General features: G+C 43.6%; 4 protein-coding genes and 1 non-coding gene across 6 annotated transcripts; 2 read left to right on the top strand and 3 right to left on the bottom strand.

Annotated features, from left to right (window-relative positions):
- Positions 1-289: 289 nt before the first annotated feature.
- Positions 290-5,076, bottom strand: LOC100838786 (importin subunit alpha-1b). Its single transcript, XM_010233383.3, has 11 exons — positions 4,686-5,076; positions 4,458-4,554; positions 3,792-3,883; positions 3,557-3,688; positions 3,286-3,471; positions 3,031-3,194; positions 2,859-2,937; positions 1,897-2,025; positions 1,637-1,764; positions 1,157-1,528; positions 290-1,057 (listed from the first exon to the last, which is right to left on the bottom strand). Exons 1-10 carry the CDS (start codon positions 4,905-4,907, stop codon positions 1,159-1,161), a joined length of 1,599 nt encoding a protein of 532 aa, XP_010231685.1. The 5' UTR covers positions 4,908-5,076; the 3' UTR covers positions 290-1,057; positions 1,157-1,158.
- Positions 5,077-6,354: 1,278 nt separating this feature from the next.
- TRNAT-AGU lies at positions 6,355-6,428 on the bottom strand. Its single transcript has one exon. It is a non-coding gene; the product is annotated as a tRNA-Thr (tRNA).
- A 76-nt stretch (positions 6,429-6,504) lies between these two features.
- Positions 6,505-11,316, top strand: LOC100839091 (heparan-alpha-glucosaminide N-acetyltransferase). Its single transcript, XM_003568844.4, has 13 exons — positions 6,505-6,728; positions 6,829-6,966; positions 7,702-7,783; positions 7,896-7,972; positions 8,068-8,174; positions 8,629-8,761; positions 9,488-9,604; positions 9,690-9,781; positions 9,930-9,996; positions 10,131-10,209; positions 10,301-10,392; positions 10,634-10,777; positions 10,974-11,316. Exons 1-13 carry the CDS (start codon positions 6,540-6,542, stop codon positions 11,142-11,144), a joined length of 1,488 nt encoding a protein of 495 aa, XP_003568892.1. The 5' UTR covers positions 6,505-6,539; the 3' UTR covers positions 11,145-11,316.
- A 215-nt stretch (positions 11,317-11,531) lies between these two features.
- Positions 11,532-14,435, top strand: LOC100845281. Of its 2 annotated transcripts, XM_024458613.1 has the most exons (4): positions 11,532-11,837; positions 12,269-12,366; positions 13,666-13,768; positions 13,861-14,045. In XM_024458613.1, exons 1-4 carry the CDS (start codon positions 11,685-11,687, stop codon positions 13,906-13,908), a joined length of 402 nt encoding a protein of 133 aa, XP_024314381.1. In that variant the 5' UTR covers positions 11,532-11,684; the 3' UTR covers positions 13,909-14,045. The 2 variants fall into 2 exon arrangements, with proteins under 2 accessions (XP_024314381.1, XP_003566529.1); XM_003566481.4 differs by having other exon boundaries at positions 11,547-11,837; positions 13,666-14,435.
- A 102-nt stretch (positions 14,436-14,537) lies between these two features.
- On the bottom strand, positions 14,538-18,319 carry LOC100838474 (protein disulfide isomerase-like 2-1). The gene is made up of 11 exons (XM_003568842.4): positions 18,107-18,319; positions 17,055-17,139; positions 16,812-16,909; positions 16,666-16,721; positions 16,140-16,257; positions 16,016-16,043; positions 15,808-15,899; positions 15,443-15,599; positions 15,234-15,358; positions 15,026-15,125; positions 14,538-14,948 (listed from the first exon to the last, which is right to left on the bottom strand). The coding sequence occupies exons 1-11, from the start codon at positions 18,286-18,288 to the stop codon at positions 14,880-14,882; spliced, it is 1,110 nt and encodes a 369-aa protein (XP_003568890.1). The 5' UTR covers positions 18,289-18,319; the 3' UTR covers positions 14,538-14,879.
- Between the last annotated feature and the right edge of the window lie 8,312 nt (positions 18,320-26,631).

Genomic DNA, 26,631 nt, shown 5'->3' with positions numbered 1-26,631 from the left:
CGAGGTTGTGGAGCAAGCCTGACCATGTAGACTAACCAAGAGACGCCAAGTATAAAGAAAAGGAAGAAAAATGCAATTGCTTTGCTTAGGGATCAAGCACAGCTGAGCAACAAAAACTGTTTGAAACCACGCCTTCCAGCCCACATGGCTGCCAATCATTGAAGCATCGGTGCATCCGTGATTAGCTGGATGCAGACGAGATCATGGGTTGCAATGATCTTTGAAATCAGGCATACCCAGAAACACCCATCAAAAATAAATCTAGAACGACAGAACAACATCAGGAACATGTATAACCAACAATTTCTTTCTTTTCCTCCATATGTTCCGTAATGGTGATCATACAACAACAAACCAGGTTCCTAGGTAAAATTGGGAACCACCTTAATCCTTTTCTCTTCCATAAATGCAACAAATTACTCGACTGCAAATGCATCACCCAAACAGGCGATACAGCTTGTCTTTTGTCTTCTGCTAGACAGACATGAAACAATCAACAGCAAGTACGGAAACGATAAACTTGGACACGACAACCCCATGGAACATACAACAAACCAATGAATAGACCAACATGGGACTCCCAAAACCCAGTTGATATTGATGTTTATAAGTTGTGCCAATACTCTTACGACAAGTTAATAAAGCACATAAAAGCTTCTGACAAAAACCGACACGACCATGAAAACCATATCTTTCAAGGTTCTTTTTCACCTCAAATAGATATTAATATGATATCCATTCATGCTATATAGGAGGCAAAACCCGACTGGTGACTATCCCGACAACACCAGCGGCTCTGGATGGCCTTTCCCCATGCTCCCACCATAGGGTGAGGCAGAACCCAAATGATCCGACCGGTTGACCTTGAAGACTGACCATTGACCAAACTGCACCACTGACAATGCAGCCAAGGACTGACCCTGCTTAGACTGACCTGACGACTGCCTGAGACCAGACCGACGGGACCCAACCATGACTCAAACGACAAGACTCCCCAATTCCGACTAGTCCCAAGCAAGTAGCTAAGGCACAACGGTACGCCATTCCAAATGGGTATCTGCATGAATAATGGAAAATCAGAAAACACCACACCTCCGCGATCAACACTATGCAGCTTGAACCATACAATTTACTTGAGCTGCCAAAGAGAGCATACCTTCAGCCAAAGTTGAAGCCACCCGATGGAACAGAGTTCTGCTGATTTCCAAAGTTGAAGCCATTCTGGGGGTTCTCACCTGTGGGCATGGCCTCATCATCTTCCTCCAACCAGTAAGACTCAAGCATCTTAACCGCCTTCTCGTATATCTCTGTGTTGTCATGGCTCTGAAGGTTCTCAATCTTTTCCAGTCCCTCAGCATCATCAATCATCTGTGCATAGGTGTTGACATCCCCTGCTCCAAGGTTTTTTTCTGCCTCCCCAACCTTCAAAATGTTCTCAAGACCTTCCAAGCAAACTGTTACAATTCTGGGATCGGGGCAAATGAGCAGATCACAGAGTGGCTTGATGCAACCCTGGGCAACAAGGTACCTGTCGAACATTTCATGGATTAGGAATATTCTCAAATCAAAATGCAAACTAAAATAATAATAACAAAGAACAAAAGGAGGCAAAATTTAACTACAGAAGTTTGTATACTTAATCTGATCATGTGTTCCACCAGAAGTGGCATTTGAAATCGCCCAAGCCGCCTCTTTCTTGATGTCAAACTCAGCACCTTGCAGAAGATGCACCAGAGGTCCGATTATGTTTGCATTGATAACAGCCTGCAGAGAGAAAACAATATTTCAGACCTTTGGAACTTCTCTCTACAAAGGAAAGGGGTCGCTTGCAACAAGTTCCGTTTCTTTCTAGAAAATATTAATGTTGCTAATTATTATAATTCAAAAGAGACCAACCTGAATCTGGTCCCGGTTACCAGCTGTGATGTTTGAGATAGTCCAGCATGCTTCTTTCTTGATGCTTTTCTTGTGATTGGTAGTCAAGAGGTTCAAGAGACAGGGAAGCGCTTGATGATCAATGACACACTGCAGCAAGGGATATATATTGAAGATAAATGCAGATAACACAGAAGATCCCAGGTAAAGTATGGCATGCAAATATGGCATATATAACTAGTTTAATTAATCCAAGCAAACAGTTATTGATTCAAATGTTATAAATTACATGCACAAAAATGTTTTACATTAAAAAGAATGCTGGTACCACTGGCTGAAAAGAGATAAACAAGTGCACTTATGGAGATACTCAAACCATAGATCACTGCTCAACAAACTCATATATGCTGAAGGAACGAGATTTTTAAAATGCTTGACAGCGATCTCCACATAAAAAAATTCACAACAGAGCATGCTGAACATTGTTTAACTCTGCGATCATTCTAGTTATCACAAATCACTATCAGATCCAAGTTTTCATCCAGATTTGAATCAGTAGGAGACTCCATACCAAGTAACTTTGACTATCTAAAACAATCCAGATATATACTAGCACGTCCTATCATCATGCTTATATCCAGTCATTCAAGCATCTAACCTAAAATAGTTATAAGCTAACGAAGACATCTCCAGCACTTATCCCAATAAGCCTTGGCCATGCAACAGAACATTGCCAACATAGCGGAAGCTTTAGAACCTAATAATAACAAAAGGCCAAAGGCGGATGACATTCTAGCTAGTGTTGCAATAATTGTGGAGAACCCCTGTCCTGCTGTCCAACAGAACACCACTAAAAATCATAGAGGCATTACAACAGCAAGGATTACTTTAAGACACTAACTTTAACCACAACAACCAGAAATTACAGATTTCTAAAATAACATCAGGGTATGTAAATAAGACAACAAAATTCATCAACTCACCTGAGTCTGCAAATCATCACCAGTGACAATGTTACCCACCGTGCGCAGAGCTGGAATGAGCACCGAAGCCGACGGATGCCTAAATCATGTAATATGAGTTAAGACATCAACCATCCATCATGATCCTTTTGGCAAATGTGGGGTGAAACATGAAGAGGAAAAGGGCACTTACATGAGAAGCTCCACAAGCCTAGGGAACACACCAGATTCAATCACAGATTGGATCTTATCATTAGTTCCATCAGACAAGTATGAGAGAGCCCAGCAGGCATCAGTGAGGACCTCCTCATCCTGAGAGTGAATGAGGCGCTGCAGCGCTGAGAGAGCTGGTTTGACCTGCTCAGGTACACGTAGACCAACCAAATCATTTTTGAGAATCAGCATTTCTAGCAAGTTAAATCAACAAGACATCAGCCCAGAATTAAACCTGCTCAAAGTTTGGCTGCGGTTTTCCACGGCAGAAGTTGGAGAGTGTCCACGTGGCGTTCCTGAGCATCGAGAGCTTGGCATGCTCGTTCAGTTGCTGCAACAATGGGAATAGTCCACCACTTCCAAGCACAAGGTCACGGCACTTTGGAGAGTCACCAGCAACATTCCCCAGGGCCCATACAGCCTGCAAAAAACAAATACAAAACATACCAACATAAACATCATGCCTCTCAAAGAGAAGATAATTTTTCTGTGGATCGTTCTCATGCCTGCTCGCGGACATCCTCACTCGGTGAGCTGAGGAGCGTGACAAAGATGGGCACAGCACCATACTCAACCACCACCTTGGTGTTTTCTGATGTGCCTGACGCAATGTTGGTGAGTGCCCATGCAGCCTCAAACTGCAATGAAGACCCAAGGTAAATTTTCACAATGGTCAGTGATTAATACTTTCAACAAGTAAAATCCAAATTGCGTAACTCCTCTCTAGGATTGTTTATGTACCTGGAGTTGGGGATAATCCTCGCGCTTGAGGAATTCAATGAAGCGTGGCACCACACCTGTGTTAATCACCTCCTCGATTGGAGGACTCCGCTCTGCAATCATTGAGCTATATCAGCGAGTGACCCCTTCACAATGTTCACATACAAGACGGTATATCAACTGGGTCTTGTTAGACTTTGTCTGAAGAATTCTATGAACTGAAATGAAACTGGTCCACTTATGAATGTTTTAACAAATGGTGTGTACAAGCATGTGTTGTGTCCCTAATTATTGAAATGGGCATTCCAGGTCACAACTATTGAAACAAATATTTCATGAAACGACAAACCATTGAACCAGGGGCTCAGCGGAGTATTGAAAAAAAAATCATGCAATCATAAAATCAAACACTACAGAAAACAAGGAAACTTGCAAGTTACCGTGAGCTTACGGAAAAAATGAAATTAACATTCAACGTTTTCTGAATCGCAGGAGAACACCGGGAAGCTATTGATTCTGCGCTAACCCAATCTACAAGTAAACTAAAAGCTCGTTGCCAAACAAATCTACGCCATAATTACCCAACAAAAATCTACTGATCTCAACCCTATACTTCGTCTTGTGCAACAACAAAATATTCTCTCTACTGACGTGACCAACAACCGATACAGAAAAAGCAAGCCTCACCGATGGAGAGCAGCTTCCGGAACTGCGTGGTGGCCTCGAGCTGCACGGCGCTGTCGTCCGAGAGCACGGCCTGCACCATGGCCGGCAAGCCCTCCAGCTGCAAGGCGAACACAGATCCAAAACCGTCAGATCGAGAAACCCCCCTCTCACCCGACAAACCGGCCAGATCGGGCAGAAGAAGAAGAAGGAGGAAGGAGCGCGAGGGAGGTGAGGCGAGCGGAGAGCGACCTTCTGCTGGAGCGCGGAGGAGTGGCCCATCTGCGAGGCCCCGCCGGGGGCAGCGGAGGACGGGAGCCCCTCGCGGCGCTTCTTGAGGAGGAAGTCCTCGCGGCGGTTCTTCCGGATCTCCACCATCTGGTCCTCGCGCCTGCGCCGGCCCTCCTCCGCGTCCACGGACGCCTTGTAGCGCCCGCGCCGCACCTCCGCCCGCTCGCTCGGCCGCAGCGACATCGTCGGCGGGCTGGGGGCCCCCTCGGGAAGCCGAAACCCTAGAAGGCGGCGGCGGCGGTTCGGAGAGTGGGTGTTGTGTGCGTGCGGGCAAGTCGCCCCCCCACGCGATTCGATTCGGTGCGGCTCGATTCGAATTGGGGAACGGGGAGAGAAGGGGGGGATGACGGGAGCGGGGGGCTGGGGAATTTATATAGGCCCGGTGTTCCGTTCCAAGGTGGGGAAGGGAAAAAGGCAAGTAGCTAGCGCGATGGCTGGGCGTATGATAGGGGGTTGAGCTGGATGTCTACACGGTTTCGCACGGCGCACGGAACGGAAAATAATGCCAGAACATTATTCAATTTTCGTAGTAACGTCTTTCTTCTTTTTTCTCGTGGAAAATTTTGTACCGTTGGAGGAGTTGCCAGTTTTCTCTCCGGGGAAACTTGGATTGCAAGTCTCGTGGTGAAAAGTATACTGGTTAGTTTGTTAGGGCGTGTGCTCTTTTGGGAAGCAAAATATTATCTAGGTGTTTTTTTTTAGGTTGATGCATCAAAATCAGCAACTGCTTTGTGTTGAGGTGTAATTAGTACAGTGTCTTTGCATTGCTGCATGATATAAAATTGAGGATATAATTTACCAGATGTTATGTGTTTTGGTTGGCAAGATAATGATTGTTGGTTGAATTCTTGAAATGCGAGTTGTGGCTAGTGGCGGATCTACCGTACCTGCACGTAGGACAGGTGCCGGAACTCCCTGGCTCCGATGAGAAAACCTTCAATAACATGCGTGACGTAAAAATCACAATTTAAAGGAGGAGGATAACACGCATAGCACTTTCTAGGCCTTATCTTGATTGTTGTGTTGCGTCCCATGACATGTCTAAAGCAATAGCCCCTTTTGCTTCACGAGCTGCATGATCTTTCATGGCCCGATGTCCAGGCTTTGAGTATGGGCTAACTCCACCGCTCGTCCTGACATTGGATTGTAATAACTTAACTTCGTTTGTTTCTTCAATCTATCACACCGGTCACGAAAACAAAATGAGCAAGCATTCCAAATGACATTGGATCGTAATAACTTAACTTCGTTTGTTTCTTCAATCTATCACACCAATCACTAAAACAAAATGGTTGGTTAGACCGTTCAATCTAACCAACCAAAACTAGCCAATGATATTTTCTTATTGTTTCATGATCGGGAGAATATGAAAAGAGCCAAATAGAAATGGTGCAAAATTTATCAAACGGACTTTTAACACTACATAAAGCCAATGATAATTGAAGCATACTAGAGTGCCAACAAGAAGGGATCAATAATTCACTAATGATAGTTTTGAAGCACCCATTTTAAAAACAACAGAACCCTATTTTTGAATCTTTTTTCTTCTAGTGGCTTGAAATTTGAAAAAGGCAAAGAGAAAGCAGCAGAAATAAAGGCAAAAAATTAATACTATGTAAGAACATTAATATGCTCTCGTTGAGAGTTGAACTCAAGACCTCCCGCTTACTAAACGGGTGCTCTAACCAACTGAGCTACGAGAGCTTACTGTTTTTTATTTCCATTTACATTTTAAACTATTTACTGTTCTACATACGGTCTCCTATAGCAACACTCCGTCTACTCCATCGACGGTACCCGCAGAGACCCCCAAAAATGGACGCCACCGTCGTCGCCATCGCCGGCGACGGAGACCCCCGCCGCCGCCTCCTCAACCACGCCAGCGAGATCCACCCCTACCCGGAATCCCCCTCGCCCCGGCAGCCCCCAGGGACGGATGCGAAGCCCGAGCGGAAGCCGCATCGGGTGGCCTCGCTCGACGTGTTCCGCGGCCTCACCGTCGCCGTGAGTAGAACCCTCTAACCTCCTCCTACAGATTCGCGTGCAAAATCGTGACTCACGGTGTGTGTGTGTGTGTGTGGATGCTTGTTTGCGCTTGGGGCAGATGATGATACTCGTGGACGACGCCGGCGGGGCGTGGCCGGGGATAAACCACGCGCCGTGGCTCGGTGTGACGGTGGCGGACTTCGTCATGCCCGCCTTCCTCTTCATCATTGGTGTCTCCGCCGCCCTCGTCTTCAAGGTACACCTAAACGCTGATGCTTACTAGTTACTACTAACCGCTCACCACGACAAAACTCTGCAGTAAGCATCCCCAAAACCAAATGATTGGGACTTCAGAGAACGGGGAAGGCTTCAGTGCTTGCGAGGTCTTGCAATAGAGCTGCTCGATTGACAAGGCCAGCGAGTGAGCTCCATGACAGTTTTTTGAGCTGGGCATGCTTCGTTGTCCATGGTCAACTCTGTTTGCCATCAAAATCCAAAAGCCTATAGTTCTTGTCCATGCGCATAACTAGGAATTGGCAATAATATGAAATTGGGAATCGGTGGTTCATCATAAAAGGTGAACTAGTGAGATCATGAGTTATATTTTCGTAACCACTGGCAATCTGTTGAGTTTGGCTACTCTTTTGCTCTAAACTTTATTTGACCTTTCTCATTCCTAGCTTCTGCGCAAACTGTTTTATCATGAGATACCCAGGATTTCTGAGTGGGGAACTAGGAATTAGTGGTCATCATTGTAAAAGTTGCACTAGTGAGGTCATGTGAAGAACTCTACCTCTATTTGTGGAAGTATGCACATAAACCTCAAGCTATGCTACCGAATTCACACCTCAGACAGTAGAGACTTCAGTTGCTGAGAACAAAAACTTAGTCTCTGTGTCTGTTGTGCCCTGCTCCTCAGAGTACAGCTGATTTAATCACTGCCCGCTGTTCTATAGAATAACATCTGACAAATATGGATGGTGTACCACAGAGAACACAAAACAAGATAGCGACATCTAAGAAGGCTGCATATAGGGCATTCAAGCTTTTCATCTTGGGTGTAATTTTGCAAGGTTTATACTTATCCTAGTTCTTTACCAGATAGACTGATCACATTAGCCCATCTTATGCCATTTCTTTTGGGTTAGACTTCAGATTTCCTCTAAATGTTTTTTTTTCTTGTAGGAGGATACATTCATGGACGGCACAATTTAACTTATGGTGTCGATTTGGATCATATTCGATGGCTAGGTGTGTTGCAGGTAACTGATAAACTGCATATTTTTATTTTCAAGTTTGTATTCCTTTTGTTTTACTGATTTTTGACCTTTTTTAATTGTCATTATGCTTCTGGTAGAGAATAGCTATTGGATACTTTCTAGCAGCAATGTCTGAGATTTGGCTTGTGAACAATATTTCAGTGGATTCGCCAGTATCATTTGTGAAGAAATACTTCATGGAGTGGTTAGTCAATAAGGGTAACATTATTTATGGAAATATTGAATTTTGCACTCCTTCAATTGTTCATGAATCAGTATCGAGCATTTTGGAAATATATAATCCAATTCTTGTTCTTATGCTCTAGTTATGCCCTGTGATTTGGGTAAACTGAGCTCCTCCTCCACATAATGTTTTCAGTGATGTAAAATATACATGTTCCCTTGTCTTTTTCAGAATGCTGTCAACTTTAGTTTATGAGGCCCTTCATTTGAATTTTTGGTTCCTTTGATTGTTCCGTTCATTTATATGCTACTTGCTAGAGGTGGTTAGACCGTTAGATAACTCCCTGTGTTAGAGTCACAAAATTTGTGTTTGGGTGTACTTTGCATCAGATGAGTTGTATGGGTTACTAAGAATTAGCTGAACGCAAATTAGCTATACACTGGTACCAGTACTGACATATGTTTTTCTTCTGAAGGGTCATGGCCATAATGATTTCAGCTCTGTATATCAGCTTGATATTTGGCCTCTATGTTCCAAATTGGGAATTTAAAGTTCAAACTAGCAATTTGACCTTTTCAAATGGAAGCAATGAAATTGGATTCAAAACAGTAAGATGAGAATCTCCCAAGTTAGATCTAATTACCTTGTTCTATTTCATTATGATGTATGCTCCATAAGTATTTTTAATGACGGGATATATGTAATTTTAGTATGATTTTTCAAGGCTTTAAGCACATGATACTTGTTTATATGTTTGAACGGATGAGCCCTCTCAAGCTTCTGTGATTCAATTCTGTGCTGTTGAAATATTTCTCACTAAATATTCTTTGACACCATTTGTGTTGACTGAGAGTCCTACTCTCTTTGTAACTAAATTTGGAAAGCTAATTGATAAGCTTGCCCGCTTGCATCCATCATCTTGGTTGCATTGATTTTGTTCTCAGATATTCCATGGACTAAGTTTTGCAGGCAACATATCCTGAACCCAAGCCAGCACCACATCTTGTTGGAAACTGAGGGGGGAATTGCTAACTAAAACTCAGTTTCAAACACAAGAAAGGGTTCTCCTAGCTGGTTACCATGGGGAACCAAGAAGTCAAATTTGAATCTTAAAATTAATAAAATGTTGACTGGCTTTCTAAGTCCTGTTTCCTACTAGCATTTCTGGGAGCTACCCATTACTGGTTAGATTGGAATCCCTTGTAGAGACAAGATTACAATTTCCCCAGTTTGGTTCCTTTAAAATACAATTTATTTTTCTATTGAATGACCAAGCATCATGTCTACGATGTTGCACTTACTTACCGTTTTGTTGCACTTTTGTTAACTTGCAGGTCCAGTGTGGACTGAGAGGTAGTCTTGGACCACCTTGCAATGCAGTTGGCTTTGTTGATCGCGTTTTACTTGGCGAAAATCACCTGTACAAGAACCCAGTCTATAAGAGGACTAAGGTTTTGATTTGAGACATAGAATACTATCCTTTTTCACATCAGTATCGAAGAGTTAGTCAACTTGCTGTGTTTCTTTCATGTATAGGAATGCAGTGTTAATTCCCCTGATTATGGAGCCCTTCCTCCGAATGCACCAGACTGGTGCCTGGCTCCATTTGACCCTGAGGGTTTATTAAGGTAGACATATATTACAATTTATTGCTAATTTAACACCTATTCATACCATACTTGATTATTGTCCCGACCAGTGTTAACACAAAGAATATTGACATCTCTTGTAGACAAATGAAAACATAACTCCCCCTTCTCCCTTTTGGTTTTGCAGTACCTTGATGGCTGCAGTGAGTTGCTTTGTTGGGTTGCATTTTGGACATGTTTTGATTCATTGCCAGGTACACCACCTGACAGTTGAAATGCAGTACATTTGAACCACATGTTTGTCTGTTGGAACCCTTGAGTATTATAAAAATGGAATTATAAAGCAAAACGACATCCCCAGACTTTTCTAACCTTGCTGCTGCTGCAGAATCATTCACAACGAATGTTGTCATGGCTGCTAGCTTCAACAGTGTTAACAGCCTCAGGATTTTTACTACAATTATCAGGTAACATTGCATGTTGCAAGAGCGCGGCATGCAGCACCCATTATTTGAATTAGACCTTTCATTTCTGGGATGACGGTCTGTTGGTTTGTAGGCATGCCTTTCAGCAAGCCTCTGTATACAGTGAGCTACATGCTTCTAACCGGTGGAGTGTCTGGATTCCTTTTGTTGCTGCTATACTACATTGTAAGCTCCGTCTTCTTTGGTTCCGACTATTGTTTGTAACATTCTTATTCTGAATCAGTTATGGATACTGCACTGTTCAATGCTACATTCATCTGGATATCCCCTCTTTTAAAAAAAAAATTCAGACCCTCGCCGCTGTTGTTTTTTGCTTGTACAAATTCTACAGATCATAACCTAGTAGACTTGATCCTCATGAAGGAAATTTCTGATGTTGCTAGCTGTGAGCCTATATATCATGCAGGTCGACGTTATCCAGATCAAGAAGCCATTAATTCTGTTCCAGTGGATGGGCATGAATGCGCTTATAGTCTATGTCCTGGCTGCTTGCGAGCTGTTCCCGACACTACTTCAAGGGTTCTACTGGCGGTCACCTGAGAACAACCTGGTATATATCTTACGCGTCGATTCCTCCCATGTGTTGGTTGTAGATTATATAGAGATCGTATCATTTAATTACACACACCTAATACGATGCTGGCTATGCGTTTATTTATCGGTTCGGGAAGTAATCCACTGGAGCTGTTACCCCTGAAATACTACTACCTGATTTCATGAGAGAAAAAAACAATGCTACTTTGCAGGTGGATGCCACCCAGTCTCTGCTTCAGATCATCTTCCAATCAAAACGTTGGGGTACCTTGGCGTTCGTCCTCGTGGAGATCATATTTTGGTGCTTGGCCGCTTGCTTCCTCCACATGAAAGGCATATATCTGAAACTGCAGAAAAACATTTCTGCCCGTGTGATGATGTAGCCACCGTCCCTGTAAATATTGGACCATCACTCCTGTTATTGAGTTGATCTCCTGTTGTACATCATCTGTAAACTAGATGCGGCCAGACAAGGTCATCTTCTATTTCGCGTTTGTTGTACTGGACATGGAATTGCTACTCCCTCCGTTCCTAAATCTGTTGTACTTGATCAAACCTTTTCTTTTTTTGACAAAACTAGAAAATCTTATAAAAAGAAACGAAGATGAGTACAAATATGGGCTAAATACTGACACATTTACAGAATGTACATCTCTTCCAAAATGGACAATTAGGTGCCTTTGGTTCAAATCAATCTGACAAGAATTATGCGGACATGAGTTCAAAAAAAAGAATTATGCGGACATTTTCACCCAAAATAGGTCAACTTCCGCAAATTATCTGTTGGTTCCGACTCTCTGTTCTCAAGACTCCGCGCACGATCCGGGAGAAAGAAAGCTTTCTCCCCTCACTTTCCCTTCGACTCTCCTCCACTTCTCCCATCCCCCAACACCGACAAATCCCAGCAACCCCGCGCCGTGCTGATGGTGGGCGGCAGCGGCGAGGGGGCGGCGGCAATGTCGCCGCCGCCTTCCTCCTCCCCCGGCGGCAGCGGCGGCGGAGGGAAGCGCGGGAGGGATCCGGAGGAGGACGTGTACGTGGACAACCTCCACTCCCACAAGCGGTACCTCACCGAGGTCTGTTGGTGGCTCGCTCGCCGGCGTCCCCTTTCCAGTTTCCATGGCTGTGCTCTCTGCTTGGTTCTTGGTATAGGTCTTAATTGGTTTGCGGAAGCGGCTCCCCTGTTCAGAATTTCAGATTCCGGGCGGTTTCGAGTTTCCTTGCATCCGGATACAGAGAGTTCTTATCTCACTGCATCGATTAGCGAGTCTCTGATCCTAAGAATAGGAGAGAGAGATGGGCTCCCTTGGTTCCGTCTATTGGGATCTCTGTGTGTCAGTTTCAGTTTCAGGCTTTCAGGCGCCTCTGGTTGTTTCAATTTGTGCTCCCCTGAGGCCCTGACACGAAATCTTGCCTGGTTCCATATTTGGACAAATTTGAGTCAAGAATTTAGGATCAGACGGAGTATTGATTTTATTATCAGCTGACATTGTATGTGCTACTGCAGATAATGGCGTCCAGCCTGAATGGGCTGTCTGTTGGAGATTCACTTGCTGACAATATAATGGAGTCCCCTGCGAGGTCAGAGAGCCCCTCTTGCGTCAGGTTTGTGTGCTCTGATTCTGTGTACATTTCTTACCACATTTCATACACACTTGTTTCATGTCCATGTATGTCCCTGTTGCTGAAAAGTGGGGTTCAGAAATCGAATGTAAGAAGATTATATATACTCTTTGGATCTTGTATTATCCGAGAGAATTATAGTGTGATTCACCAAAATGAAAGGTTTATGTGATATGTGGGACGAGGAACAAAATATTCTCTGTTCTATTTTTATTCCGTTATAATATGCTCACCTTTGCTTATATAAAGGATTTAGTGTTCTGTCTTATCCACAAGCTTCCCCATAAAATTGTATTCTCCCTGATTTTCTTCTTATGAGAAATGCGGTTTTGTTTTTCTTGGAATTTTGATAACCGCACCACTGGTGTCACTGAGGTTTGGCTTCTGTTTAATTATTTTCTGTGGTTACCGGAACCAAGAAAATAGGATTGGTGGGATTGATGCTTCAGTGTGGTTGCTATTAAATGTGGAGTTCTGGGGCCTTATTGTCATACATTCGACTCTTCCTCTAGCTTTGTCTGAAAGTTATGTTACCAAATTACAACATAGCCCAAGGCAGCCATTCACCTACTACAATGTAATATTGTAGAATGAATAGTTTAATTTGTGAGAATTCCTTACAAACTTCCTGCTGATTTTCATGTTAGATGAAGCATCTCAGAATTTTATTAGTTGTAAATGTACCCCACCGTTCAAATGGTTTTGTAGTGCAAATTGTATCCTGATGGTTCTGTAATGCCCAGCATGAAAGTGAATAATCTGGACAATGTCTTCCATCTCTGTGCTTAAAGAATAATCTGGAGTTTGTGAACACGATCTGATCCCTCACTTGATTGCTTCAATGATTGCACCTACATGTAAGCATTGAAATTATGGTTGATGCATTACAAGTCTTTAACATGTCAAGCTATCATGATATAATGAAGAATATTACTTGAGATATCGCTAGTTGGTTATCCATTTAGTAACCATGGTCATAAGCACTTCGTTCGATTATACAATAAATAATACAACTATAAGCCTTCAATATTCTCATTAATAGTATTAGTAAGTACCATTAGTATTTTGTCTCGATACACTTTGGAAGCATCAAGGATCAATTACTGTTACTTGTTTGTTATTTTTGCAGCTATCTTTTTTTTGATTCGTCTCTTTATATGTGGTACAGTTGTCTCCGGGTTTTATTTCAGTTGGTTTAAGTAGTACTGCTTCGCGACAGTCATATGATATTGTACTTGTGGTACACGTTTTGTAATGGATCTTCATATTTACCTCTTTCAGGGACGATATAATCTCCCAATACTCTCCAATGTCGGAAGACTCGGATGACTATCGGTACTTTGACACTCAATTGAACCCCAACGGGAGTCAAACTGATGCAATGGTCAGCCCTTCAACTAGTCCAATGTCATCTCCTCACCGTTTCCAGAAACCACAAGCGGGTTTCTTACCCTCAAACCCATACCCTCTCCCCAGCTGCTCACTCTCAACTGGGGCCTGCTCTCACTCTCGCCGTGGCTCTGAGAATGAAGGCAGGTTCCCATCGTCGCCAAATGACATGTGCCACGGTGCAGACCTGAGGCGAACAGCGCTGCTGAGGTCGGTGCAAATGAGGGTGCACGGGCCACACTCATATGACCCTTCATTCGGCGGCAGACAAGAGCAAGAACATGTCCATGATCATGAACATCTAGATGATCCGGGAGAGGCACCGAGGCCATCTTGCATGAAGGCAATTGACCATGAAGCTGGCTACCGGGAGCCTGAAAGCAGCTATGTGCGACAAGAACATGATATAGATTACATCAGTGGCTGTGCATCTGACGATGTCCCAAGTTGTCCCAAGTTCAAGCAAGATGAAGATGCCCGACGTAATTTTGATCCCAGTATGGATAGAAATAGATAGGAGGGCATCCATTCCATGCCATTTGGATGTTAATTATGTGAGATTATTATAGATAGATAGCAGGCGAGTACACACCGTACCATTTTAATGTTAATTATGTGAGATCATATCTCGTCTTTCTTGTTATTGTATCTTACTTTATGTCTGTTCTGCCCTGCGTAATAATAAAATTGTTTGAGCAATACTTCCGTGCATCTGACTGTAACACTTAATTAGTACCTCGCTGGCAGACAGAAAGTTCCCAGTATTGCAAACCAAAGATATTGACAAGATATATAGCTCAAACTACCAAATTATGCAACAAAAGAAATTCCAAATTATACAAAAGAAATTATGATGCCATCGCTGGATGGATAAGATTGTTCTGGAGTAAAATTTTAGCGCTAAGTCAATCACCGTAATAAAAGTAAACAGCAGACAGAAGGGATCTTCAACAGAAAACCCAACAGGTTATTCTATCGTCACTAAACTTCCGTTGCCATCTCTCTCTGACCTCAGTTCTCCTTTCTATTTTTGGCTTTCCGCCCATGGCAGGTGGGAGTTGCACTACAGACTATAGCCCATTGGCAAGATTGGGACACATTCGCCATTAAGAGGAGAAGATTGCAAGAATGTTCTTCTTGATGACGAATTCATCGGCTTTGGAAGGGCTGATCGACTGTCATGTTATGAAGTATGAAATTTAGCTTCTGAATTAAGCAAATTGTGCTAAGAATTGACTCTTTTGTTACTTACCTTCTCCAACATGCGATGAAGCCGCTCAGTTTCCTTCTTAGTGTAGTCAGACCCTTTCTCAATTATCTTCTTTGCTGCGTTCACATAGATCTTTCCATGCCTGGGGTAGAAGCAAAAATAGTCATGAACAAGCAACGCCACTAATTACATAAAAATCTGAAACAGTTTGATAACTTGTAAACACAGGAGGAAAGGTCGAAGTTAGTACTTGGCAGCAGAGCCACTGAGCTTTGCAGCCTCCTCTTCTATTTTAGAGAGGACTTCCTTCCGCTTGTCATCAGCTGCACTGTGGAACTCCTTGACAAGAGCATCCAAACTTGCCACAAGCCCAGCCTACAAAGAGCAATGGATTGGCTTTTATGAGATTACATGTTCATCCAACTTTATTTCTCTGGTGTGCTTTTATGTGCAACCAACCTCTGAAGTAAGTTGACCCTTAGAATCACGGCTGGTTCCACTTTTCTCATTAATGAACTTCACAAAGTCTTCCAAGTCCCGGCCACCTTCATACTCTTCACCAGCTTTGTTACCTTTCGGGAAGAACTTCAATGTGGGAAAACCAGAAACTCCGTACCTGAAAGTAATATCATCGATAAAGATTCTCTTGATGTTACGAGGTAAAATAACATACATAACCAAAATCATTAAATAACAATGTGGTAGATTAAACACTTCAGCTCTGTACATGAGCACCAGTTCCCCCAGAAAAACTATAAAATTGCATCAAAACAAAGATAGGAACCAATATTTATGACAATAATTAGACAATTCAAAGTGCATACTTCTCAGCCAAGCTAGTGTGTTTGTCAGCATCAAGATTGGCAATCACGACACCATCCTCCAGCTTGAAAGCAGAAGCCACCTTCTCATATACCTGAAAAATTAAAAGTTTGAATTAGAAAGCTAGAAAATGAAGATGCATAAAAGATCTTGCAAAAGAAAACTATGTTATTTTGGAAAAATATCAAGTTAGTAGATATATATACTAACTGGAGCAAGACTCTTGCAGTGTCCACACCTGTAAAGCAAAAAAATAGCACATAACAGAATTAAGTTCATTGAAGCAGTGTGATGAAATGGGCTTTGTGTACAGCAAGTGATCATAGTGACCTACCACGGGGCATAGAACTCAACAAGGACATCTTTTGTTTCATCAAGGACAACTGAGTCAAAGGTCTCCTCAGTCAGAACCACGACACTTGAAGGAACTGCCGCTATCTTTACATTGGTAGCTGAAAGAGAGATAGCATACATATTTAAAACTATGTTACCATTATGAAAGTTAAGATGCAAGGTTGGTTTGCTCATTGCTAGTTTTTTTTAATAAACAGCAGTTTGACAGAATTTAATGAAATGAGATGTAGCATATAGAGATAATTGTTCTGCAGAAGTAACTGCAGCAGATTTTGCAATAAAAACAAGATGAAAGATACAAATAGGACATGTAAGTGCAAGGGCCAAAGGGGTCATAGGAAGTAGCACAAAATTGCTAATTTCATACTTCAGTGTGATGCTTATGCTTGTGATGTACATATGTAGTGTTCCCGGCAGTGCAAACTAAGTTCTACATAATCTGCTACATGGTCATAAAGAACCCAGTTTACATGAAAAACATGTTGGCAACACAAGTTGAAGTTTACCTGCTTCAGAGTTAACATATTCTGCAAGGGCTTCAGCAGTCCGTTGACCTTCATACCTAAGCGATGAGTTTAGCAACAAACTTTAGATTTATTTTACAACAAAGAACCAATGATCAATTAATGAACAACAAAGTACGTGTTCTCACTTCTTGGGCTCCAGGGAACCTTTGGGAAACCATTGAATCGTGGGGTAGCCAGACACTCCATACTTGCTACACACACTCTTGTGCTCATCACAGTCAACCTAGATACAGAGAAATTTAGTCAAGTCACCGTAGCAAATACTAAATGCAATCAGAGGCTGGCAATAATAAATGTTACACAATAGTTGATAAAAACAGAGGTTATAGTGTTAAAAGTACCAAACACTTTCAAAATCAGAGATGTACCTTTGCGATCAAGACTGATTTAGCTTTCTTAAAACTTGCCGCAAGTTTTTCATATTCAGGAGCGAGCTTCTTGCAGTGGCCACACCTAAGAAACAAAAAACAAAGATATCAAAGAATGAAAAAAAGTGTAAGAATAAGGGCATCCAAGAAGGAAAAATAGAGTTGTTAGGCAAGGTTGTAAAGACGAGACGAAGAACAAAAGTATACATGATTTCTCTAATCAATGAGAATAGGTTCCAATATGGTGATCACCGCAAAAAAATTGTTAATGTTTACTAGGGTTGCTCGATCTGTTCTGCAGCTTTCATCAGATGATGGCTTAGTGTAAGCTTTTAATTATCGTTGTTGAGTTTGATGCACCAACCCATTGAATTATAAGTGCAAGTTTTTAAAAATGATATGAACCATAATTCTAATCTGATAAGGAAGGGTGGTCATGGGTTCAAGAGTACTTGGCTTTGATACCATATTTTGTTTGATGCACCAACCAATTCAACCAAAAGACCCCATCCAAATAGTACCAAACTAAAGTTATCCTAACATACAAAGTGGATAAAGCATTCAAACATTCTAATATATCACCCTTAAGCTGGATGCTTCACTCGTGCTAAGGCAATGCAGATCTAAATCTAAGATCACCAGACCACGGGGATTTGATACTCTACTTTCTACATATAAGGAATAAATCTGATAATAGGAACAAATCTGAGAGCCGAACATTGGAATCTCAAATGGAAGCAAAAACCCCAATAGGGGATTCAAACGCACTGTAGCTGCCGGGAACCAGGCAGATCGCTGTTTCAGCTAAAGATCTAAATTTCTCCCAGTCCAAACAGCCCACTGACCAAGTAAACCCCCAAAGAATCTACCAGGCTGCTGGATTGCCCAAGAGCGAGCGCTACCATTTCCGCGGATCCAGCGGCGATCCAAACACAGCCGATCAGAACGATCCGGACATAGGTAGAAACTACACACATACATACGCCGCCGTGGCGGATCAGAGGGGGGGAGAGAGAGATGCAGGAGGAAGAGTGAGGGTGGGGGCCACGAACCAGGGGGCGTAGAACTCGACGAGCGCGGCGCGGTCCTGGCCGACCTCCTTGTCGAAGGTGGACTCCGTGAGGGCCAGCACCTCGTCGCCCTCGGCGGCGGCCGGGGAGAGCGCCGCGGCGGCAGCGGCGACGAGGAGGAGGACGAGGGCGAGGGTTTTGCGGGAGATCTGAGGGGTCGCCATGTGATCTGTTTGCTGCGAGCTCCGGCGACGAGTGTGTGAGCAGCTTATATGGTTCGCGAAGTAGGACTAGTCTTGTCAGAAGCCTGCGGCTGGGCCCATTTGGAAATAGGGAATTAATTGCGGATTAATTCATGCCAGTTGACTCACACCATGCCAAAATGATTTTTTAGTAATTTTAAAGTGCTTCTTAAGAAATTTTTCCTATGTGGGTAATTAGGTTTGTAGGATTAAGTTCTGTAGGAAACTTCCCATTTACTCAACCTATTGAAAATAATCCTTTGTTTTTCTTATGATAAAATCAAACAAACTTTGTTGCAATCTAAATCCCGTAGAAATCAAGTAAGCATGACATTGCAATCCTGCATTTTTCGTTATATTCATGCGTTTTTTTAATTCCGTCAATTAAAGAGGTCTCGAAAGGGAATTAAGGTACGTTATGCATGGGACAAGAAGCCTTGGACAAGACTCCTTGTCGAAGGTGGACTCCGTGAGGGCCAGCACCTCGTCTCCCTCGGCAGCGGCCGGGGAGAGCGCCGTGGCTGCAGCAGCGAGGAGGAGGAGGGCAAGGGTTTTGTCAGTACCATTCATTCTCACTTATATATTGGTCTTGGCTTAGGTTCCTAGTGATATTTATGTGTACATTGGTCCATAAGGTCATCGATGCCACCAATCTCATGTTACCTCTTCCTAGAACTATTTTTCTTCATTACAATTTCCCAATCTAGAGGAGAGGAAGTAAATGGAGATCCCTCATCCCTAACCATGTCTACCATCTCCCACCGTGCAATTGATCGCATCCCCAACCATGTCTACTCTCTCCCACCGTTCAGTTGATCTCAAGCTAGCTAGAAACACAAATCCAAGAGGCCAGCTGGACCTAGCTAGGAATTGGAGACATCAGGATGATGCATGTGTTGCTTAGATGATACTCCCTCTGTGCCATATTAAATGCCGTTGATTTAATACAAAGTTGTACTAAATAAGAGACACTTAATATGACACGGATTGAAGCTATCTGTCTCGTTCCAGACTGCCTAAATCTCGCTTTGTCCTATCGACCTAGCTAATCTGCGACAATTGGCTAGGAGTAGTAGTTGGATCCATTAAGAATTGGACACATGCATCATAAGGTTGGCCTTGTCTTGATAAATGTCAGAAACGGTTGGAAGAGCTGGAGTCATGTTTTTCTTGAGGCTTAGAGGGATTCGGATTAGTGTTTATGGAAGTTCGGATTGGATGTGCCTATCAAAGTTTGTTCCTTTTCTCTACCCTCGTGTTTGTATTGATCATGGCGCGCCCTGGTGGAGGAGGACCTGATTCATGAGATGCCATTTTTAATCCTGGTGATCCTGTCTATACATCCTTGGTGGCGTTCGTGCAGGTTCACTTCCTCTGCAAAAAGGAACTAAGGATGCCTAGTTGCACGGGACATATTACTGCATGCTACCGTGCCACGATTTGGGTGATGTTTGTAATAGGCTACCTGTGTGTTACCTGTGTGCTATCTAGTACCGCGTGTGCGCGCGCACTGCGCTCTCATCTAACCCCTGAGAGACTGAGTCGTCGACAGATCTTGAGAGATTAACGAAGTCACCTTCAGGTAAATTCGAGAACCCATGCCAAGTCTAAAACTTTAATCTGGGTGTGTTGGTTCTACCGCAAGAACCAAATCACCTGTGCTACGCTCAGCTCACTGGATTTAACTGATTTGCATGATTTAAAGCAAAAAAGATTTGACTGATTTCTGGAATTGTACACATTAGGTCATTAGCAGTAAACAGCAAAGGAAATTAATTAACTTCTAAATTAATGACCATGTCACGATATTCATTGTACCCTATTTTGTACTAATTAAAACCGAATATCAAACACTGCTCACATACAGTGTATATATATCAAAAAGCAAATTAGTCGTTGCATGGTGTGGAAGGGAATTGCTCGTCAGGTTGTGCCCCTTCTGATGGTGGCAGTTCCACTTTATATTAGCAGTTTCACACACAAAAAGTTGAAATGAAAAGAATTAGTTTTTCTTTAAAAAAAATAAGTAGCCCCAAGATTATTAGTTGATAGAAGGCCGATTAGCCTCATTCATGCCATGGCTAAGATCCTTTCCAAGGCGATGGCGCTGCGACTGTGGCCCAAGATGCACGAGCTGGTTTCCCTTAGCCAAGGTGCTTTCATCAAATCCAGGAGCATCCATGACAATTTCATGTTCGTCCGAGGCATGGCCCGCATACTTCATCGGTCCAAGTCGCCCACCCTCCACATCAACCTCGACATCACCAAAGCTTTCGACAGCGTTCATTGGGACTTCATTCTCGAGCTCTTGTAGCGTCGCGGCTTCCCCAACCGTTTTCGGGCATGTTTGACAAACCTCTTCGTCTCTGCCACCTCGCGCGTCCTTCTCAACGGGTCCCCGTGTGATGCTTTCTGTCACGGCAGAGGCCCACGGCAGGGCAATCCGTTATCCCCGCTCCTATTTATCATGGCCATCGACCCGCTCCAGCGCATCTTCCAGCTGGCCACACATGCGGGCCTGCTTAGCGAGCTCCCCGGGCGCCTTGCCTCGCGCCTCCGTGCGTCTCTCTATGCCGACGATGCGGTGATCTTCCTCTCGCCTACTGCTCCTGACGTGGCCAACCTGTCCAACATCCTCCAAAATTTTGGTGAGGTTAGCGGGTTGCGGACGAACGTGTATGCCGGTCGAAGAACTTAGGCGGCCTGGGCATCCTGAACCTTGAGAAATTCTCGCATGCGCTCCATCTAAGGTGGCTGCGGAACTCCTAGACTACACCCGACAAGCCGTGGGTGGGCCTCGACCTCCCGTGCGACGATATCGACAAAAGCCTCTTTGATGCCTCCACCAAAATCACTACCGGCAACGGGTGCACGGCATCGTTTTGGTCCTTTGCCTGGCTTGACGGCCAACGGCCTAAATACATCGCCCCGAATCTTTTCCGGGCCGCCCGCCGCAAGAACCGCACGGTCAAGGATGCTATGACTCCCAACCAATGGGCAACAGACCTGAACCTTGAATCATTCACCCCTACCCACATCGCGGAGTTTGTCGACCTCTGGATTAGGCTACAGAACCGCGAGCTGCTTCCGGATACGCCTGACAGCATCGTCTGGACCCTCACACCGAATGGGATCTACTCGACCAGCTCTGCTTATAAAGTGCAATTCTTCGGAGCCACGGCTTGCAACTTTCACCGCCTCATCTGGTCGCCATGGGCTCTGCCGAAGTGTCGCTTCTTCGCCTGGCTTGCCATTCAGAACAGACTCTGGACCAACGATCGGTTAGCGGCCAGGGGATGGCCGCACCAGCCGCTCTGCAAGCTCTGCGGGGTCTGCCCGGAAACGGCCGCGCATCTCCTCTTCGACTGTCGCTACTCCAAGCGCATTTGGTCAGGCGTTTCCGTCTGGATCGACGTCCCGGCCCTCCTCTACCCGGACAACGTGACGGCGGACACGGTTGGCTCTCGGTGGGCTTCCCTCGCATCGCCCCGAGGCGGGCTCCGGAAAGGCATCCGGACCATCCTCATGCTCGTGACTTGGGAAATTTGGAAGGAGCGCAATGCCAGGGTCTTTAATAACGTGCACGTGCTCCCTCAAATCCTTATAACAAGGATCAAAGACGAGGGATGCGCCTGGGCGCTCGCCGGAGCCAAGCACCTCGTGAGCATCTTGCCTTAGCTTTCTCCTCTTTTTCTTTCTTTTCTCTTTGACTTCGGTGAGCAATGTTTACTCCTTCTTGATCAATATATAGGCAAATCTTTTGCCTCGTTTCAAAAAAATATATATTAGTTGATAAAGTGCACATATGGCGCATTCGGAACTTCACCCACACGCCCACCTATCAAATACTCCGTACATGCTATCCAAAGCGTACAAAATGGCCGCCTGGCCTTGAAGAAATGGATCAGCTTTATTTACGTACTCAGGGAAGACTAGATGCATTAATCAACCATGCATTAATTATAGGAGTACAAGGTCATTAGTAAAGGAAACGGCAGTGAAGAAAGGAAGAACCACTGATAGACTACGAGCGCTAGCTTGTTCTGCCCGATGATTCTGAATTTTGAATTTGTTTATAAAGTCGATGAATGAGTAGGAACACACAATGGCCTTGTGGCCATGGGAGGTGTCGGGAGGCAAAGCCTACCATTGTGAAGCATCATAGTATGGAGCTTACGAAGCGGAACTCATGTCCCTTCTTTCAATGGGTTCCAGTTTATAGAATCAGATTGATCCAACAAAGAGACCGCATGAGCCTTCTCTCACACCTGGACGCAAGATTCCACAAGCTCTGAAGAATTCATTCTTTGTTCATCCATCTCCCTCTGTCCAGGGCATCGTACACGACCAAGTTGTTTCTCCAAGCACCCGCTAAAAAAAAGTTGTTTCTCCAAGCAGTCAACGGCCCGTCCAGATTCTAGCCCTCTAGTCATTTCCAAGCGTTATACTGCCACGGTCGGAGATTTGGGTGATGTTTCTAACATGCTCAAGTCACCACGTCAGCTGCTAGCCTGGGTGCTTTATTTGACAGTTTGGATTTGTATGGAGCTTAACAGTACACTCCCTTTTCAGTGGAATGGAACAGGGGCTTGTACCTTTTTTTTCTGAGAACATTTCATCACGTCAGGTCTAAAAGCTTGAGAAATTGACGTGCACAATTAGCTGGAACATCTTTCTTCCCCTATCTGTTGTTTAGTCTTTAGAGTATAGACCCAAATTAAGAACACACGAGTACAAATGGTTGAGCTGTTGCACCGGCAGAATTTTTTCGCCGACAAAGGAATCGAGTTTTATTGATTATATCAAAAGGCGATGCACCCGCATAAGAGTTCGACACAATTCGGATGCCTTGCAGCTTAGCTAACCGTGGTAGGGGTTCCCCAGACCACGATCATCACACTAACATCCGGGACTGTTGCTCTGAATACTACTATATGAAATTTTCCTAAGGATTTATTTGTATTATATTTCATAGGAAACTTCCAATTCACTCAAACCTCTTGGAAATAGTCCTTTCTTTTTCTTACGATGACATTGCAATCATGCATTTTCCTATTCATGCCATTTTTCAATTTTCGTGAATTAAAAAGGCCTTGAAAGGGAATTAAGGTATCTTACGAAGGGGACAAAGAACCCCTAAAAAAATGACACAATAGGGTGTGAACGTTATGTCGCGGTGGGTTAGTGCTCTGGCGCGTACAATGCGACACTGTGTTAAAAGCACCTTTACATTTAGGGTGGCAAAAACAGCTTGTGGCTTGCATACATGCATGAGAAATAGACAAAAGTATGTAGGATTATAAAATGTTTTAACTCTTAAAGTATGAATTCGATCTACGATTCGTTTTCACAGTTAGCACTGTGTATCGATGTTGGTATGTTTCGGTGATATTTTTTTCATCTTAAAAATTACCCTCTAATATTTATTAACAAAAACTTAATATCAAAACGCTCGGTGGTGTCCAAGTTGCTAACTGTTCCTTTGACTTCCCCAACGCTGGTAGCAACATGTCCTGCCAGTGACATTCATTTTCAGGTATATATTGTCCTGGATTAGGTTCCCAGCTATATATATGTGCCCACCCGTCAATAAGGTCATCGATGACACCAATATCATGTTACCTCTTCTTACTATTTTTCTTCGTTACTAATTTCCAATCTGGAGAAGATGAAGTAAATGGAGATCAATTGAACGGTGGTAAAAGATATACATGGTTGGGGATGAGATCTCAATCTGGAGTTCTGGACCTAGCTAGCTAGGAATTGAAGACATTGGGATGTAGTTATTGGGTTGAGGATGTAGGCAGATCTTGCCATCGAAGCAATATGTGGCTCTAGCAAAAAAGAGGAACACCACCTCGTTCTTCTTGGTGTTGAGTAGAACCATTCTACCTAGCGGTTCCTCTCATTGTACCCTGTTGTACTATATATATGAGTGCCAAGGCATGGCATGCACCTGTGGTGCATTCTCCCATTCTCTACTCTCTCAGTCTCTCTGCACTATCACACTTTGCATGCTCATTCAGCTCCTGATTATCTACAGGAGGAGCTCCCGCCTTTTTTTTAGGTAAAAGGTGGTAGGCAAAATGCCTACGGTCATATATTAAAATCAACTATACATGTTACAAGTGAAAATCAGAGCTATCTAAAGTTCTGAAGCCAAGTGGCCAAAGCAGCGTAATTCTTTCTCTTCGCTCTATGAAATACGAGATTAAACTCTTTTTTGAAGATTTGTCTACAGCTATATAAGCTTGATATTCTCCCATTGAAGATGTAATCGTTTCTCGTTTTTCAGATGCTCCATGTAGCTAGGACGTGAGCTGCATATGGAAAGGGACCTTAAGTTTTTGCTTGAGCTGGTTGATGTTAGCATGAACATTGGGCTGTGGGTCATAGCTTGGACATAAGTACTGCCAGCAGGTCTTTGCAAAAGGGCAATGAAAGAACAGATGATCTCTCGTCTCAGGTTGCATGTCCCCACACAGAACACAATCATATGATGGGAGATGGAAGTTTCTCTTAATTAGTAGCATAGCTCTTGTGTTTAGCCGATTGATGAGTAACAACCAGAAAAAGAATTTATGTTTAAGCTGATAACAAGATGTCCAGAGCCATTTGAAATCATGTGGCAAGTCCAAGTGGTTGAATTGAGCTATGTATGCGTTCGCAGTAATGAAATAGTCCGCACTCCCTGTATATGTCCTAGTATCATGGTCATCTGACCTCTGAATGTGCTCCATCAGGTTCTGTAACTGTGTGAATTGTTCATATGCATTGACTGAGAGGGGCAGCATAAAAAGTGAGTTCATGCTGTCAGACTGAAGTATCTGTCGCACAGAATCCTCCTTCTTGAGTGCATAAGAGAAAAGGTGAGGCCATCTTGTGTCAAGTGGCACACCAGTCCAATTGTCCGTCCAGAAGATGGTGGATGCACCATTCTTGATGTTGACCACTGCGAACTGCTTATAGATGTCGATTAAGTTGACAATGTCGTTCCACCAGAAGGAAGCTTAGATATTCTTACGAGGAGGGAGCCCAGTTGAGTAGTGCTTTTCCCAAACTAAGTTGACCCAAGGGATGTCATATTTGTTGTAGAATTTGTGCAGATTTTTCATAAGTAGAGCTTTGTTCTGGTAAGTGATGTTGATCACACCTAGCCCCCTTTCATCTTTGGGCCTGCATACCATCTCTCATGCTGCAAGTGGGGGATTTTTCTTAGTAAGATCATGTCATCTCCATAGACAGTGTCTTCTGACTTTGTCTATGAGCTCCCGTCTTTCATCTTAGGTACCACAACACACACAGATTAACATCGAAAGTCCCCAGGTGTGATGTGAAGTTGGAACAACATATGGCCGTTACAATGTGTATTACTCGCAATCTTCGGTTCATGTGAAATCTGATATGACCATATCTTGATTGTTAGTGGGTTGGTGGCACCTCTAGCCTACCATGGATCAATTCTCATGATGTGTTTGTTGGTGTTTCGTTTAGGAGGATTATTCCTTCGGTGCTAGCCGTTGTACTCCTCGATAACAAGGTCCTCTGCGTGGTGACTTTGTTGATTTTCAAGCTTCAAGACTCCAGCCTTCCGTAGCTACAATGCAAGTGTACATGTGCGTGTGGTGGTGTTAGACCACGTGCATCTAAGAGTTGTTACTTGGTGTTTCGGCAAAACAATCTTTTTTCAAAAAAGGGAGTTTTTATTAAACTTAAAGTCGCATCAAGAAGATACATCAAGCAAGTTCGCACCCGGCCTCTGCATAACAAGATGCACACAACCCAACAAAACCGTGTGATAGGAAAAAAAAGAAGTCTTAATACAATCGACAAGAGAAACAATAAGGAGTTTGTAGCCGCATTTTACGCTGCCACCTATTGTGGGTAAAAACCTCCTTGAGAGCTCACTCCATTTGAGTGCAGGCAGCCATAACCATAGGCATGTCCACTCCCCGCTACCGATGCATTTTAGTTCTTAAGGGCTTCTCTATTTCTTGGTGAAGGCTGAAGTTCCGTCTGCATCCTTCGATGTTGTTATCGTACTTGTATGTATTTGTTTTCCTTGATAAATAAAGTGAGGCAGTGTTTTGCTGCAAAAGTACATGTATTCTTTCTAGTGATATCATGATTTTATGATCATGGGCATGCTGCACCGATTCATTAACCTTATTTATATACTAGACGGGTTAACGCGCCTTGCTGCGTCTGTCGTCATGAGCTGCTTTACATGGTCTTTAATTGCGTGGTTTATACCTGGCTAATTCATTGCTTGGTTGACTATCCCGTCGAAACTGCGAAGTCATATAACCGAGAGACGCAGTAATA

The sequence above is a fragment of the Brachypodium distachyon genome, chromosome 2, assembly GCF_000005505.3.
Source record: "Brachypodium distachyon strain Bd21 chromosome 2, Brachypodium_distachyon_v3.0, whole genome shotgun sequence".
In the NCBI taxonomy this organism is placed as follows: domain Eukaryota; kingdom Viridiplantae; phylum Streptophyta; class Magnoliopsida; order Poales; family Poaceae; genus Brachypodium; species Brachypodium distachyon.
Note: the sequence above shows the minus strand (reverse complement) of the source record. Positions and strands in the feature narration are given on the sequence as shown.

Bases quoted from the DNA above. Each gene is read 5' to 3' on its own strand.
- LOC100838786 (XM_010233383.3), bottom strand. From the start codon at position 4,907: ATGTCGCTGCGGCCGAGCGAGCGGGCGGAGGTGCGGCGCGGGCGCTAC. The intron at 4,555-4,685 runs GTCGCTCTCCGC...TTCGCCTTGCAG, and splicing joins CCTCCGCGCTCCAGCAGAAG to CTGGAGGGCTTGCCGGCCAT. The intron at 3,884-4,457 runs GTGAGGCTTGCT...CAATGATTGCAG, and splicing joins CCGGAAGCTGCTCTCCATCG to AGCGGAGTCCTCCAATCGAG.
- LOC100839091 (XM_003568844.4), top strand. From the start codon at position 6,540: ATGGACGCCACCGTCGTCGCCATCGCCGGCGACGGAGACCCCCGCCGC. The intron at 9,605-9,689 runs GTTTTGATTTGA...TTTCATGTATAG, and splicing joins CAGTCTATAAGAGGACTAAG to GAATGCAGTGTTAATTCCCC. The intron at 10,778-10,973 runs GTATATATCTTA...GCTACTTTGCAG, and splicing joins GGTCACCTGAGAACAACCTG to GTGGATGCCACCCAGTCTCT.
- LOC100845281 (XM_003566481.4), top strand. From the start codon at position 11,685: ATGGTGGGCGGCAGCGGCGAGGGGGCGGCGGCAATGTCGCCGCCGCCT. The intron at 11,838-12,268 runs GTCTGTTGGTGG...GTGCTACTGCAG, and splicing joins ACAAGCGGTACCTCACCGAG to ATAATGGCGTCCAGCCTGAA. The intron at 12,367-13,665 runs GTTTGTGTGCTC...TACCTCTTTCAG, and splicing joins GAGAGCCCCTCTTGCGTCAG to GGACGATATAATCTCCCAAT.
- LOC100838474 (XM_003568842.4), bottom strand. From the start codon at position 18,288: ATGGCGACCCCTCAGATCTCCCGCAAAACCCTCGCCCTCGTCCTCCTC. The intron at 15,600-15,807 runs GTATGCACTTTG...TATTACTTTCAG, and splicing joins CACACTAGCTTGGCTGAGAA to GTACGGAGTTTCTGGTTTTC. The intron at 15,359-15,442 runs GTTGGTTGCACA...TGCTCTTTGTAG, and splicing joins AGGGTCAACTTACTTCAGAG to GCTGGGCTTGTGGCAAGTTT.